The following is a 16,812-nucleotide window of genomic DNA, read 5'->3' on the forward strand; positions in this document are numbered from 1 at the left end:
AAACTCTGAATACTGAGAGAGAGTTTACAACAATGACATGGCTGCTGCCTCCTCTAAGTCTTAGAGTAGGTGACAGGTGGTTTAAACTCACTTCTGAAGCAGCAGGCATGTGCATGTCAAATTGTTCCAATGTGAAGAAAAGCTACAAGGTTCCCAATTTTACAACATGAGGACAGCCCAACCTTTATACCATAATTTGACAAAGATGGTGTGTTACAGAAAACTGAAAGGAATAATTATGGGTTTAAATATTTTAAATAAAATACTTACTGGGTAAAGTGTTAAGAGAATAACATAGCCAACTGGGGTTTATCACAAAATTGCAAGGTAGTTCATCATAAGGTACTGGGATAAAATCCACTTTTGAGTTTTATAAAATTAACATGTAACTTAATATATAATGAACATGTAATAATGTGAAGAATTATATGAAATTACCAGTCAAGATCATTTTGAATAATGAGTTTGGGGAAAAGAAATGCATAAAATTAGAAAATTGAAGGTAAAATCATTAGTATTTACAAATAACAATTGTCTTCTAAGAACATTGAAGGAGGGAAGAACTAAAATACTATTGAAACTAGTTTTTATTAAACTAACTTTTTATGAAATTAATAAATAGAATGCTATAAGTAGGAGCTACCAGTTAGAAAGTGAAGAGAAAAGACATGCTGTGAATGCAGTCGTGTCCGACTCTTTGCTACCCCATGGACTGTAGCCTATCAGGCTCCTTCATCCATTGGATTTTCCAGGCAAGAGTACTGGAGTGGGTTGCCATTTCCTTCTCCAGGGGATCTTCCCGACCCAGGAATCGAACCCGGGTCTCCCGCATTGCGGGCAGATGCTTTACCGTCTGAGCCACCAGGGAAGTCTGAAAAACTAACTTTTTATGAAATTAATAAATAAAATGCTATAAGTAGGAGCTACCAGTTAGAAAGTGAAGAGAAAAGACATGCTGTGAATAACGGTAACAACCCCCCATGATTTCTGAGGTAAATACCTATACAAAAAACATGCAGAACTCGTTTTTTAAAGCTGTAAAAATTCACTGAAGCATGTAAAAGAAAACTTGAACATGTGAAGTGTCAAGGCATGTTCCTCACTGATAAAAGTGCTTATTATAAAGATAAATGTTTTCAGATTAATATATAAATATAATGAAATTGAATAAAAATTCTTATTAGATATTTAAACTCAGATAAGTTTTCAAGTTTGTCTGGAATAATTAGGGCCTGAGACAACATTTTGAAGAAGTATAGTAACAAAAAACAGTGCTTGCCATTAAAGCACATTATAAGGTTATGATATTTATAACTGTGTCTATTCTGTTCCAAAAAAATAATACATTTTGTGGAACAGTAGGGAAAGTTCAGAGATATCTAACTTTAAATATTATATATTACATAGTAAACATAAAATAAAGGCTACTTCTCAGATTAGTGGGGGAAATATCTATTATTTGGTCAACGGGTCTGGTACAATTGACTCATAATTTGGAGTGGGGGAGAAATAGTTTATTCCATATGATATATCAAAACAAATTCCAAAAGGATTAAACATTTAAATATAAGAAGGGGAGACTTCTCTGGTGGTCCAGCGGCTAAAACACCATGCTCTCAATGTGGGGGGCCTGGGTTCGATCCCTGGTCAGGGAAGTAGGTCCCACATGCTGCAGCTAGAGTTTGAATGCCACAAGATTCCACATTCTACAGAACAGATTGAAGATCCTGCATGCCACAACTAAGACCCAGCACAGTGAAATAAATATTTTTTAAAAAAGTAAAATTTGAAAAAAAATGTAAGAAGGGAAAATATTAATTTAAACAATCAGGAAATGAGAAAGGAAGGACTTTAAGAAGATGATTTCCAAGATGGAATTGAAATGGAAGATGGAGAGATTATGGAAACTTCTAATTTTTGAGGAAAAACAGCTATAAACAATATTAAAAGAAGCAAAAAATGAGAAAAAACATATTTGCAACATGACAGATCACTTCTTTATTCCTAGCCTTCCCCCACCCCCCATAGCTCTTACAAAGCAGTAAGAAAGAGACAAAGAGATGGCTAAAAAGGTAGGCCAAGGTTACAGTAGACCATGCATGTACGCTGTTATTTCCGTCATGTATGACTCTTCACAACATGGTCTACAGCCCGCCAGGATCCTTTGTTCATGGAATTCTGCAGGCAAGAATACTGGAGTGGGTTGCCATGCCCTCCTCCAGGGGACTTTCCCAACCCAGGGATTGAACCGCATCTCTTATGTCTCCTGCATGAGGGTTCTTTACCACTAGCGCCACCCTGGAGGACCACAGCATATCATACTACAAGATGTAAAGCCAGATAGTAAACATTTGAAAACACATGCAACTTCATTAGTCCATCAAATAAATGTAACTTAAGATGAGGTGGGAACATTCACCTACCAAACTGAAAAGTCTTTTTTTTAATTTTTAAGGATAATATCCAATGTTCTCTTTCATAAGCTGATGGTAGATGGGAATGGTTATCCTTTCACTAGCAGACAACTTACTAACATGTATCAAAAGCTTTAAAATACTTATAAATATTATAAAACTGAATTGTGATGGTTACATAACTGATACATTTGTCAAAATTCATAGAATTGTACACCTAAAAAGACTGAATTCTGTTCTCTCAATTATGTTTCAGTAAAAACTTGACTTAAAAAATGTCAGCATCTTTTTACTTGACAATTTCCAGGCTAGGAATTTACCTTAAAAATTTTTGGTTAATATTGCAGTGATTTATCTATAAGGATTTTCATTAGAACATTGTTTAATATTGTAGAAACTTGAAAGCAACCTAAATATCCTACACTTGGAGGTTGATAAGAAGGGTTTATGAAAGTTTCTGTGGCTTCATGCTCTGAAACTACTATAATGACTCTGTAGAAGGGTATATAATAAACATGTAAAAATGAGTTAAAAAGCAGGTACACAGCAACACATATAGTATAATTCCATTTTGGTAAGTGGACACAAAATATTTACATAGGAAAAAAGAATGTAAATTTACAGGCCAAAAGGTCAGTAGTGATTTTTCCTTTTGCCTTTAGAGATGGTCTTGTCTGTGTCGCCTGAATGGGGCAGTGTAACTGCAGGGATAGTGGGGGTCAGGCCTCTGTCATTCTGAATGTCGAGGCTAGATTGTGTATATATCACCCTGTCCAGATACAAAATGCCATGGACTCTTCTGGCATTTTTGAAGTCAGACAATATGTATCAAATGCCCAGCATAGAGGCTGGCCTATGGGAAGGGTTCAGTAAATGTTAATTCTCTCCCTTCCCTACCTGGAGGTGAGAGCAACTCTGTGTCTCCTCTCTGCTCAGTCACCACAAAGCAGGAGACCCATAGACCCACAGCACTGGTGGGGCTGTTCCTGCCATGACCCAGCCCATCACCCTGCCCTGGAAGCAGCCCTGGTGCATTAGCACTCTTGCATTCTTAATGACTCCACTTACAGCTGGAAATCATTGTCTTTTGCTCATCCCTAGGACCCACTGACAGCTCTCTCATCTCTTGGTAATGATACAGGCTAGAAGCAGGCTTCACCCCAGGCAACCGTCTTGTTAATGTGCCAACTTGCACACTCTTCACAAGGGCGGAAATGAGGATGCCTTCTGATTTTGAAATAGATGACATTCTGATTTTTAATCATCTTCTAGCTTTCTGTATACGGAGGGCTCTGGGCAAACCCCTGCTGTCTGAGCCCACTGTGTGGTCAAGTTTTTATCAGAATAATTTCAAGGAGGAAAATAAATCTAGAACCAGGTTATTATAACACCAATCCATAGATGCTCAGAAAATATTTAAGTGGCTCTGTACCTATCCACTAATCTTTGTAGCCACAGAGACACACATAAAGGGAAAAAACCATTCTGCTGCTCTCCAGAGTCCTTCTATATAAGGACTTTCTGCTGGCTTGAATTTATTTGGTTAATTCTAACTTTCACAGGCAAGGGCCACTTCTGTAAGAAAGACCACACACCCCATATTGGTAAGACACACTGTCTAAGTTCTGACGGGTGGTGCAGATGTAGAGATGTAGTACAGATTTAATTATCCTTTGCTTAAAGGTGTGTGGAAGTGAAGTGAAGTGAAGTTACTCAGTCGTGTCCGACTCTTTGCGACCCTATGGACTGTAGCCTACTACGCTCCTCCGCCCATGGGATTTTCCAGGCCAGAGTACTGGAGTGGGTTGCCATTTCCTTCTCCAGAGGATCTTCCTGACCCAGGGATCGAACCCAGGTCTCCCGCACTGTAGGCAGATGCTTTACCGTCTGAGCCACCAGGAAAAGGTGTGTGGGGCAGTGGCTAAAAACACAGAGTCACACTTCACTGCTTGGATTGAACTCTTGGCTTTATTACTGACAAGCTGTTTGTCATCAGAGAGGTTATTTAACCTCTCTGGACCTCAGTTTCCTCATCTCAGAATCTGAATAACAGTAACAATAACCCCACACCATGCAGTTGTGGTGAGATTCAAGTGCTGTTGTAAGCGGTTGGCTATTATTATTGACAGGATGAGCTTTTGCCTGACTGAGCACACACCTCTCAATGCTAAGGAGTTCACCTTGCCATCTAGACCTGTCCAAAATATCCCTCTGACAGCAGAGACCTAGGGGTGGGGTGAGCTGGGGAGATGAGCCCCACTCCCACCAGTGTCGATGGAGGAGGTGTCTTGGTCCTGGCCCCCGAGGTGGGCAGGATGATGGAAGCCTATGGCACCCAGCTACATCTATAGGAGGTTCTCTAGCTAGCAGGGGCTCTGATGGACACTCGCTCCTTACACTCAAACCCCAAGGGTTTGATTTTAGACTCAGATGAAGGATCTGTCCCAGCGTCTTGACCATGCTGTCTCAGCACAGGCCTCTGGTTTGAGCAGCTGTGAGGATGTGGCTTGGGGGAACTCAGGAGGAAGCACAGAATACAGAAATTGCTGGCTGTAGCAACAGAATTTCCCCTTGTGCCAGGACTGTGGGGCACTGACCTCAGGCATCTTCCTCCTATCCTTCTCAGCTGTCGGTTGAGGCTATGTACTATTGAGTGGAGGAGAAGGGGGAAGGGAAGGCCCTGATTTGGAGCACTTGGTTTAAGGCACTTGTTAACAAGTGTGAGCCTGGGGAACAGTGTAACATTATTACTGTCATTGGCTGGACCACTACTCACGAATAAGTAGATTGACCCTACATAGTACATCTGCTCTTTATTTCAGAGTTGATTCAAATACCTTAACTGACAATATCCGGAACCAAAAGAAAGATTCCTTTACAGAGCTACCCTTCTTGTAAGTCTTAGGAACAAAGGAATTCATAACCATTTCAGGGTCAACACTTTGATTTGATTCATCATCAACTTATCAGTTCACTGTACCGAAAACAAAGTCCTTTCTATGCATAATCTATTAATTTTTTAACCACCAGTGAGCTATGGCTGCTTAAATGGTCCAATGTCATGTGGAGTAGTCCTACTTTTTCTTAAAACCAAATGCCTCCATTCTCAACTAGAAACAAAGAGGAAGTGAAATACTACTGCACACAGCTACAAGAATGAGGAAGTAACCTCAGGGCCATAAAACAGAAACTCCAGAAAAAGAATTCAGCACTGAGAGGAGAGGGAAAAACAACACTCACAAATACTTGTCAATGAGAAAGAAATGTTCTCACCCTCCTAGTTTTCCAATGTGGCCTCTATCTGTTAGAGGAAGGAGATAAGGGGAAAATGATATTTCATTTGAAGAAGATTTCATTTCTTTAAATAAGAATCAATCACTTGACTCAGCAATGCCTTTAGAAGTTATTTTGGCAAAACAGAGAAGATCACTAATTAGCAGACCTAACAATGTAGGAATCTGGTAAATCCGAAAGAAGAGTGTGTCCAACTCTTTGCTGTGCATTTGCAGAGTTTGACTTAGGATTGTTGTAAGGACTTAGAAATGATTCCCAGACTAGCTCTGTCTACCAGGGGAAGGGCTGTATTGCCTTCTTCTCAAGTACTTGGCTAGGCACTCATTAGAAATCTAAAGGTTACAATTAAACTGTTCTACTTTAAATATTCTAAATAGACAGTATGTAAGGGTGTGTGCGTCTGTGTATTTGTCTTTTAGCTTTGTTCCAAAAGAGGGTTGAAGGTGGATTATTTAGATACATAAGAGTCACAATAACATTAATTAGAAGTGGGTAGTAAAAGCAAAGGGAATAACACGGGAAATGATCCACAATGGGTTTGGAAAAGAGACTAATTTAAAACTATATATCACAAATCCTACAGACTTGCTAAGAGCAGCCTTCAAATAAATCTTCAGTCAAAAGGAAAGGTGAATCTGTTACTTCATCCAATGTTCAGAAGATTAAAAAAAAATCTATTTGTTTAGGAGAAACACAGCTTTTCTGGAGACCAAGACCTGATAGAACTTTTGCAAGAGGATCTTTATAAGGAGTACACTTTGTAACATGGTGAATAATGTTCTCGATAATATTCTGATGGTAGACAAAACATTTCTCTAAGAGAAACTAAACACAGAGAAGGATGCCAGTTGGAAGGTTACTCTTGATAAATGTTTAGAAGAAAAGGGGTCTGATCTTAGGAATGGAGTGACATCGCATGCTGGTGGATTAATGCACAAATCCAAACCAAGGCCATCTCTCCAGTCTTGTATTCCTATCTTTTCCAGAAAAGTGATAAAATTCAGGAAAGCTTATCTTAAGTTCCAGCAATTCTACAAGCCCATGCAAGCCTGTATCTGGCAGAGAAGTCACTCCAGCATATTCCAGCTCCTACCCATGGCTGATGCAAACCCTTCTCTGAGGGCATCTTCCCATGGAGAGAGTGAAGAAAGGGTGAAACTTCAGGCTTCAGACCTGGGTGGAGGAGGCTGAGCTCCACGCCGTTAGTGGGCTAGGGTACAGATCCCGAGAGGAGGCAGATCCTTTATCAACTCAGTATAGTATGAGCAATTCAATAGATAAACTCATCTCCCTGTTGAGCTATAATAGGCCTTGATCACATTAATTTGTGATGAATCAATTGAGCTCCAAGAGGTTTCTTTGCTTGGCTCTCTACCCCGCCCCGCCACCACCCCCCCCCCCCACCCCCGCCCAATCCAGCCAATTCACTGCTTCAGATTGGACACAAAGTTCCCTCCTTGACTCAAATTCTGCTATACTCTCCCACATATACCTAGGTTCCCCAGACAACTATATTTTTTGTTCATAAAATATTGATACTAAATAATAACTCCATGCCCTTTCTCATGTTTTTTCTGCCTGGCTGTGCCCTCCCTGCATCTGCTTGGCAAAATACACGTGAAATCAGATCTTAAGGCCTCGGATGAAACACTTCCTTCATTGCCACACCCCTCTTCTACCCCCCAGGGCAGGAGTCATTGTTCCCTCTGCAAACCTTGGGTAAAACCCTAAACCAGAGAGCTGTGTGAGCATCTCTTTTGTGGGTGCGCTGGGCCGATCCTCTGCTCATGTCAGCTGGGCCCAGCAGTGCGACCGCCACACCACTAATAATCTGCCAGTGCATGATGAATGAATCCTTTCTGTGCCAAAGCCAAGTTAAGTGTGGGGCAAGACTCACTGCTTTAAAATTAGGGTGGAGACTTCCCTGGTGGTCCAGTGGTTAGGACTCCACTTTCCAATGCAGGGGGTGTGGGTTCAGTCCCTGTTCGGGAAGCTAAGATCCCACATGTCATGTGGCCAAAAAGCCAAACCATAAAACTGAAACAATATTGTAACAAATTCGATAAAGATTTTAAACAAATGGTCCACGCCAAAAAAAAAAAAAAAAAATAAAATGAGGTGAATCAGGGACCAGTCATATATAAAGAGGGTTAAACTGTAAAGGTGCAAGCCTTGCCTGGACCTCGTACAGGTCCCGAAAGGTAGTTATGTGTTGAATGGGTGTATCCTCATGGAGCAGGAGAAACAGTGCCTGGTGACTCCAACAGGATGGAGCAGGAGGCTGAGAAAGCCCGGTCTGGCAGGCAACAGGTATAGACAATCAGAGGTGTAGACAAATGCAGGGGTCACCGCACAAGGAAGGGATTGGGAGCCTAGGACGGGGGAGTGATGGTGAGGTGGCCTCAGTTCTCAGAGGAGTGTCGGATGCTGGGGTCTCTGTGGTGCCCTGGTCCCTGTGGCTGGAGTCAGGGAGAGCACGTGACTCTCCACCAAGGCAGCAGCAGGAGGGAGCATGGTCCCAGTTTTAGAGGCAAGTAAACAGGCAGGGCTAACATGTTAATAGGAAAAGCCTCAGCTTTTCCTATAATAGCTTGTGATCTGAGATAAGAATGAGACCACAGCAGAAATGGATTTTGAATAAAAGTTCCTAGGCATTGGAGCTGGGACTCTGTGTAGCGACTTGGTGCAGGGCTGAGCCTGATGGTTGAGGAGCCTGGGGATGCCCTGGCTTGGGAACAGCCTGTGGTGGCAACACAGCAGGACCTCATATATTAAAGCAACACCATGAATAGGCTCCAGATCTCTCTCTTATCAAACCCTTCTGAAGAGTGACACCTAGGGGCGAGTGCCTTTTAAGTATGCTTATCACCACCCGTATGTGAACTGTGCATGTGAAGAGGTTATCTGACTCCCTTGACTTCTTCAGCTCCATCTGACACACATTTGCTAAGTGCCGACTGTGTGCAAAGAACATCTTCAAAATGCTTGCCTCCACAAGGCCAAGTTTCATTCTCCTTGCGAATGATATTGAATGTACACTCTAGGTCTATACTGCATGTCCTATTGGCATGACTACTGCTCTGATGGGGGTAGAGGGTAGTCATGTTTATGTCAGTAAGGAAATCTCTACAACCGTGATTAAGCATCAGATGACATTTACATGTCTGTATTATTTACCAAAACATTAGGTTTCATAATTAGGCTTACTTCCTCTCTGGATGTATGGTATTTAAAATACATTGTAAAGGTTTATTAACTAACATCCAGGCAATGGCAGCCTGTGAATCTGTGCCTGTCACCACTTCATAAACTCACTAAATACAATGAATTGTGGGGAAGGAAGAAACCTGAGGGGTTCCCTAGTCTCATCTAACTCCTCCTGGGGCAGAAATTGCTCCTCTACCAACTGGTACCACGTGCAGGATGCAGGTCAGACGTGGTCCTGTTGTGATGGATCCTCGGAAGGCAACAGGCAGGGGGCTGTGGCTGGGATAACACCAGGGACCTCATCTAGAAGGGCAGTGAAGGATGTTCTAGGGAGGAGGCCCGAGCATGGGGCAGCTGAACTGGGTGGAAAAGCAGAGGAAGGCCTTCTGGACCCGGTGAGAGAAGGCAGGTGAGAGCCGTAGGGTAAGGCTGGAGGGGGGCAGGGTCTCTGAGGAACAGCGTCTGGCAGGGCAAGCTTAGATGTTCAGATTTAATTCAAAATGAGATGAGAAGCCACTAAACAGTTTAAGGAAAGGGAGTAACACTGTGTCTGGTTCTTAGGTTCAGTTTTTAACCAAATTCTGATTCATTCGGTCTTGAAGGTGATAGCGGTTGAAATGGGATTAGAAGTCAGATTCAAACTCAAATGCAGCATTTTTCCAATTACAATGTTCTCTCCTCATTCTTTTCCTAATCCAAATGACAAAAGAGAAGTAAAAAGTTTGAAATATTTAAAGCTACAATGATACCATTGATGAAAGAGCTTGTTTAGGTAAAAGACAAAATGCTTAATAGAATAAAGGAAACAATAGAAAGTTGAAATGCCAGGCTAGAAGTACAGGCTAGAAAAAAGATTGCTGGGAGAAATATCAATAACCTCAGATATGCAGATGACACCACTCTTATGGCAGAAAGTGAAGAGGAACTAAAGAGCCTCTTGATGAAAGTGAAAGAGGAGAGTGAAAAAGCTGGCGTAAAACTCAACATTCAAAAAACTAAGGTCATGGCATCTGATCCCATCACTTCATGACAAATAGATGGGGAACCAATGGAAACAGTGAGAGTCTTTATTTTCTTGGGCTCCAAAATCACTGCAGACGGTGACTGCAGCCATGAAATTAAAAGACACTTGCTCCTTGGAAGAAAAGCTATGGCTAACCTAGACAGCATATTAAAAAGTAGAGACATTACTTTGCCAACAAAGGTCTGTCTAGTCAAAGCTAGGATTTTTCCAGTGGTCATGTATGGATGTGAGAGTTGGACCATAAAGAAGGCTGAGCACCGAAGAATTGATGCCTTTGAACTGTGGTGTTGGAGAAGACTTTTGGGAGTCCCTTGGACTGCAAGGAGATCAAATCAGTCAATCCTGAAGGAGATCAATCCTGAATATTCATTGGAAGGACTGATGCTGAAGCTGAAGCTCCAATACTTTGGCGACCTGATGCGAAGAGCTGACTCATTGGGAAAAAACTCTGATGCTAGGAAAGATTGAAGGCAGGAGAAGGTGATGACAGAGGATGAGATAGTTGGATGGCATCACTAACGCAATGGACTTGAGTTTGAGCAAGCTTCAGAAGATGGTGATGGACAGGGAAGCCTGGCATGCTGGAGTCCATGGGGTGGCAAAGAGTCGGACATGACTGAGTGACTGAACAACAACATCAACTAAAATGTTGGCAGTGTTTTTTTTGGAAGGTGGGATAGTGGGCAGCATTTTATATCCTGATATTTTTAATATTTTATTGGCTTTTGTTTTTTTTTAAGGAAACATTTACTATTTTTAAAATTTAGGGGACTTCCCTGGTGGTCCACTGGTTAAGACTCCACACTTCCAATGCAGGGGGTGTGGGTTCCATCCTGGGTTGGAGAACTAGGATCTCATATGCTACGTGACCAAAAAACAAAATTAAAATTTAGGAAAAAACCCTGCATTCTTACATAAAGTAAATGGAAGCCAAATTTCATTTTCCAGTGATATCAATGTATTTTTTTGGAGTATGTTCTATAATTGTTCAGGGACATTTCACACAAAATGACCCTTAAATATACCACCAGTGGGAAAACCATTTTTTTTTAATCTCTTTAGTAAGGGAGAGTTATTTCCCCCCATGCAGAGAATTTATTGATCAAAATCATCATCATTGCAACATATCTGTTTAGCACCCTGTGTGTAGGGTGCTACTGAAAGCAAACGGATGATCTTGGGTTCAAGTAGTGGGTCTTGGTGTGTCTTATTACAGCTTGTTCCTGAACTCTGCCCTATTCTATAAATGACTCATGAATCTGGTCCTAGGTTCGACCAGCTACATCGGAAAGGAGAGGGGGTGGGACAGAGCCACACTTTCCTTTTCAGTTCCCCTGACTCCAGTCCTCTCATCACAAACTCAGTAGGCTTTTCCGTCTTGGTGGAGCAGGCTCCCCTCACCCTTGACAAAAATGGGTCAGCTCTTTAAGATGATTCAAATGTGCTGCGTGCATTCATGAACCTTAACAATTCAAATTTAGTGGTTCGCTGGAACCAAGGACACCTTTCCTTCAAAGAATAAATATATATGACGCTTCTTACCCAACCTAGAAATGGCAGCTTTGTCATACAAGATCCTTGGATGTTCTTTAGAGAGTTGGAAGATGCTCCCCTTCCCTGACCTTGCAGGACTTCATCTCAAAAAGGAGCACAAGGTGAGAAACAGAAAATATTCTAGAAGGCTTAATAGTATGTAAACACACACACACACACACACACACACACACACGAACACAACTGTCAGCAGGTCTGAGTCAAATGATGAAAAAACTTGCTGCTCATCTTTGTCAAGCTGGAAATTTTAGAAATTCTGCATATGTAACATTGTATATATACATGTATAACGTGCATTTAGCTGCCGTTTTCCTCTTGAGAGTGAGGAGAGGAAAAGGTGGGGAGACCAGCAGAGAAGAGGGCAGGCTGGGCAGGCAGAACAAGCAGAGCTCAGACCCCTACTTGCTCCTTAACAGGAACAGTGCTATTTTTCATGTTTTCTATATTATAGTGCTGCTGAGATCTCATTTCACAGAGGGCTTCTCATCCTAAAAGTGTTCAAAGTTTGAAGAGCTGCTGTTATATATGTGACAATGGAGGTCTTGTTGATTGAGTTCCTGCTGTATTCTGGGTCCTGAACCAAGCATTCTACATATTTCATGTAAATAATCCCTAAAAACCCTACTTGAGGTGGGTCTTAGAGTTCCCACCCCACAGAGGAGGAAACCGAGGTTCTGAAAGGATAGGTAATTCATAGGTTTTAAGCAGCAGAGCCAAGATGCACACTAACGTTGGTCTGCTCCAAAGCCCATCCTTTCAACTACAATGCCATGCTGATCTGTTTAAGGTTCATTTACAGGCACTTAAAGAGTATAAAGTGTCTGCCTACAATTTCGGAGATCCGGATTCAATCCCTGGGTCGGGAAGATCTCCTGGAGAAGGAAATGGTACCCCACTCCAGTATTCTTGCCTGGAAAATCCCATGGATGGAAGAGCTTGGTAGGCTACAGTCCATGGGGTTGCAAAGAGTCGGACACAACTGAGTGACTTCACTTCACTTATAGAGTACGCCAGTACTGTAAAACAATCATAGATAAATACAGTAAAATTGACAAAGGTATGTTTTTGGCAGTACACATGCCCCTAGAATGTTGCTTTAATGAAAGCAGTTCTAATGGCTCAAAAACAAGCTTTCGGTCACAGAGGATGTAGAAATGCTTCTAGACTGAAGGGACAGACTCCCTGCAAAGAATTGTTGCTTTGGGAGGAAGCTGTCCGGACAGGGAGTGAGCCTGTTTGTGGCCTCCCCAAACCCCAAGTCTTTTCATTAAAGAATATTTTGAAACTTAAAAATGACAACAAGGAAGACTAAAGGGGAAGGATTGCTGGGATTGGTGGGGTGATACAGGCACTATAGGATGGGAATTTTGTCAACAATAGTTCAGATGAGCAGTCATTTTAGGGACAACCCTTGGCCAGAAGGAAGAGAACATACATAGAGAAATACGGAGAGACTGTTGTGAGGTCAATATCCTCGTGTCTGTCTGTTTAAATGGCACTATTGCTGCTGTGTTTGTTCAAAGCAGATGAACCCCATCTCCAGAAGATGAGAAATGAGCATTTATTATTTGTTGCTATTGTTTAGTTTCTAAGTCATGTCCAACTTTTTTGCTGCCCCATGGACTCTAGCCTGCCAGGCTCCTCTGTGCATGAAATTCTCCAGGCAAGAAAACTAGAGTGGGTTGCCATTTCCGCCTCTAGGGGATCTTCCCATCCCAGGGATCGAACCAGCAGCTCCTGCACTGCAGGTGGGTTCTTTACCACTGAGCTACCTGGGAAGCCCTAAATGAGTATTCCCCCCCTCCAGGCCCCTCCTGCTTTAAATTAAATAGTAAAACTCTTGCAGGTTGTGTGTGTTTGTGTAACCATTTTTCTCTTCCAGAAAGCTGTCACAATATGTGATTTTTTTTTTAACCTTAAAGAAAAACAGGACTGAAATGTGTCAAATCCCTGGAAACAGTCTGCATCCCAGTTGAGTTTACGCAGAAAAACACTAGTCCTGAGACCATCTGGCCACAGAGATCTCAGTTTCTCTGACAACACCCCTGGTGCTGTGGAAGGGGAAGTCCGGTAACCACCACATCGAAAATCAGCCGGGAGAACAAACAAGCACAGGCAGGTTTCAAAACAATACATTCCAGTTCCTGTTCCCCTGAATGCCAAGGCCCATGTCATCTCCCAAGGTTAATATGAGCCTCAAGAGGACACTCAGAAAAGAGAGTGAGTCCTGAAATGCTGGATGCCGATCAAACCATGTTTCAAAGGTGTTAAGAGGGAGGCTGTTTAAAGGGAGCTTGAGACCAACATGCTTGTAAAGTAATCACTTGTTGCCTCTGCTGGTCTGGTTTGTGTTTTGATGGCTTTAAAACTAGGCGTATTGCAATAGTCATGACAACTTTTCTGAGTTCATTCACAGGTATTACATTTGAAAGAGCAAACATTTTACTCCTCGGGTATTTGAAATACTATTTGATAGTCAAAAGTGGATGTAGACCAGGAAGGAATAAAAGAGAAAGTCAAGTGTGGACATCCTTAGAGAAATGGGAGACCCACGGAGGAGTGGGTGGACAGGTGAGCGGGACAACCCAAAGCTCTTGGGACAACCTATAATAGAGCTGACAGGGTTTCCAATGAGAGAAGGGACCTTCCTTTACAGAAAGAGACAAGCAAGAATTCCTTGTGTTATTAATAGTAACTGATAAATACACACCTGGAGCAAAAATCAAGAGAAGCTCACCATCATTGGTGAGTCCTGAAAAGACATGTAAAAGCTGGATCTTCTAGGCAGCATCTTGATTAGGTAAATATTCAAAGGCTAAACCTGCCTGCCAGGAGTTCTTCCTAAAAGCCCTCTCTTCAGGGCCACATCATCCTGCTATATATCAATGGGACTATACTAACCAGTCCCATTGATGATGGAATACTCCTACTTGCTGTTTGGTTTTAGGAGAGGGTGACTGAGAAGCATTATTTTGCACTTGGGGAAGGGACAGAAGAGACTGGGAGGCGGTTGGGCGTGGGGGGCTGGGGGAGTCATGTGAGAAGCGGGTGGGCAGAGGCAAGAGGAGACTCAGAGCAAAGTGAGAGGTGAGGGCTGCAGCACCATCTGGTTGGTGTTCCCAGCAGGCAGTCAAGAGGGAAGCAATTACCTGAAATTTCTGGAAGTGTAGACTTGTCTTCTTTCCAGAAGTCCCCATCACAAACAGGAAGTCTGGAGTTAGCACGAATGGCACTCTCTCTTTATTAATGCCCAGGAAACTTTTATAATTCCCAAGAATGTGCCCAAAGTCAATATGAAATAGATTTCCTTAAGAGAAGGAAATGTCTGACGTCATTATACCAGCAAACAACACACTGGTCTGTTCATTTCTTGACATATTTTGCAGTTGACTGAAAATGAGCTATCTTGGGTGTGAGAGCTATTTTTACTCTGCTTGTGATATATTTTGTCTTAGCAGGTGTGTGCTGTAAGTAGCCACAAAGCACTCTTTGAAACATGCATAGTTTTGATATCCTTCTGATGCTCTTTAAATGACAGCCAAATACCATTAAAAAAATTCTCATCTCAGAACTATTCTTACAAATATAAATCCAAACTCTGGCGTATATATGTCATCATTATGCCCAAGACTCTCTTACACCCTTTATGGAACTCAGGAGAGACAGATGTCTCACTCTTACAAATAAAACATTTGAATTTCCTTTAGGTCAGTTTCTACCACTGTCACCATCACAACTCCCTTCATCTCTTTTCATTTATTCAGCCCTCTGTCATCTGAATGGTCCATAAGTGCATTATCTCTTGATTCCCAAGGATAATCAACAATTTACTCCAATACGGTGTTGTTGTTTTTTTCTTTTTCCCCAGGCTTCACTCTTAAATTGGGGCTTCCCTCGTGGCTCAGATGGTAAAGAATCAAATTTCTTAGAGAAAAATGTCATGGCATGCCACCAACACTGACCACTGTTTGACAGTGAACCAGAAAGGACGGATAAGTTAGGAAGGTGCAGCATTTTAGATTTAAGGGCACCAGTGACTTTAAAAACATCTTATTTATTTGATTGAGCAGCATGTGGGATCTTAGTCCCTCTACTTGGGATCAAACCTGTGCTCTCTGCATTGGAAGAATGGAGTCCAACCACTGGACCCCCAGCAAAGTCCCTTACTGGTGACTTTTTTGTTGCTCCTCTGTACCATCTGACATTGTTGATCATATCCACCTTCCTAGCTTTCCAGCTACTGTCCAGCTTGTCCTTCTGAAGTCTCCTTTCCCATATCTTCTTCCATTACTCACTCCTGGGTACCCCCCGCTAGGCTGATCACAGCCTCTGTGTCCCTACACAATAATGACTTCCAGATCTGTGCTCCAACCTTGACTTCCATTTAAAAATTACTCTGTGCTGAGTGGGGGAGGGGAGGTGGGTAGGGTGAGGCTGGGAAGTTGGTATTTAATGAGTTCCCATTAGGTAAGACAGAGAAGGCAATGGCAACCCACTCCAGTGTTCTTGCCTGGAGTATCCCAGGGACAGGGGAGCCTGGTGGGCTGCCGTCTATGGGGTTGCACAGAGTCAGACACTACTGAAGTGACTTTGCAGCAGCAGCAGCAGCAGCATTAGGTAAGATGAAAAAGTTTTGGAGATGGATGGTGATGGCTGTACAACAATGTGGGTGCAGTGAATGCCACCAAAATAGACACTTAAAACTGGTTAAAATGGTAAATTTTATGTTAGGCATATTTTACCATAATCAGAAAGCATTACTCTATAATAAAACTCACCTGTCTCTGAGATCATAATATTGTCATTGTGTCTGTCGCCTATCCCAAGAACAAAGGTTGCCACACAGTAGCCAGCACAGGAATAAACAAATCTCTCCACCGCTGCCTGAAACTGATTAAAATGCATCTGAATATTAGTTGTGTTCTTACTGCAAAGAGCAGCATGAATCTATTACAAAGGACTCCCCAAAAGATGCCATTCTGGGAATCACTTTCAGGGAGCAAGTCAGTGGTGCCTGGTTTCATTGAAGTTTCATCTTTGAGGTGCCAACTTTCTCCATTGCTCTCCTTACATTGTAGGTGAAGATACAGTGACTCAGCATGAGAAGGAAACAATAGTCAAAGGACAACAGTAATATAATCAAAGGGTTCACTGCCTCTCTATGCATCACTTGCCAACAACAATCCAGACCCCATAATGATTCCTCCTTTGTTGGTGAACATATGTTTTGCTTGTGACCACTTAAAGTATGCATGGGTTCACAAATCCACACGTATAGCAGACTAATAAATGCTACTAATTATATTCCCTTCCCCCAAA

The 16,812-nt window shown here is 42.2% G+C and overlaps 1 protein-coding gene across 6 annotated transcripts in view; it reads right to left on the reverse strand.

Annotated features, from left to right (window-relative positions):
- PIK3CG (phosphatidylinositol-4,5-bisphosphate 3-kinase catalytic subunit gamma) overlaps positions 1-16,812 on the reverse strand; it is a 41,769-nt gene that overhangs the window by 9,952 nt on the left and 15,005 nt on the right. For all 6 annotated transcript variants that reach the window (XM_070369627.1, XM_070369625.1, XM_005901435.3 and 3 more), the window contains 2 exons: positions 16,272-16,383; positions 14,643-14,800 (listed from right to left, as the gene is read on the reverse strand). In XM_070369627.1, coding sequence (XP_070225728.1) covers positions 14,643-14,800; positions 16,272-16,383 — 270 coding nt within the window. The remainder of the gene's footprint in view (positions 1-14,642; positions 14,801-16,271; positions 16,384-16,812) is intronic.

This window comes from Bos mutus, chromosome 4 (assembly GCF_027580195.1).
Source record: "Bos mutus isolate GX-2022 chromosome 4, NWIPB_WYAK_1.1, whole genome shotgun sequence".
Lineage (NCBI taxonomy): Eukaryota > Metazoa > Chordata > Mammalia > Artiodactyla > Bovidae > Bos > Bos mutus.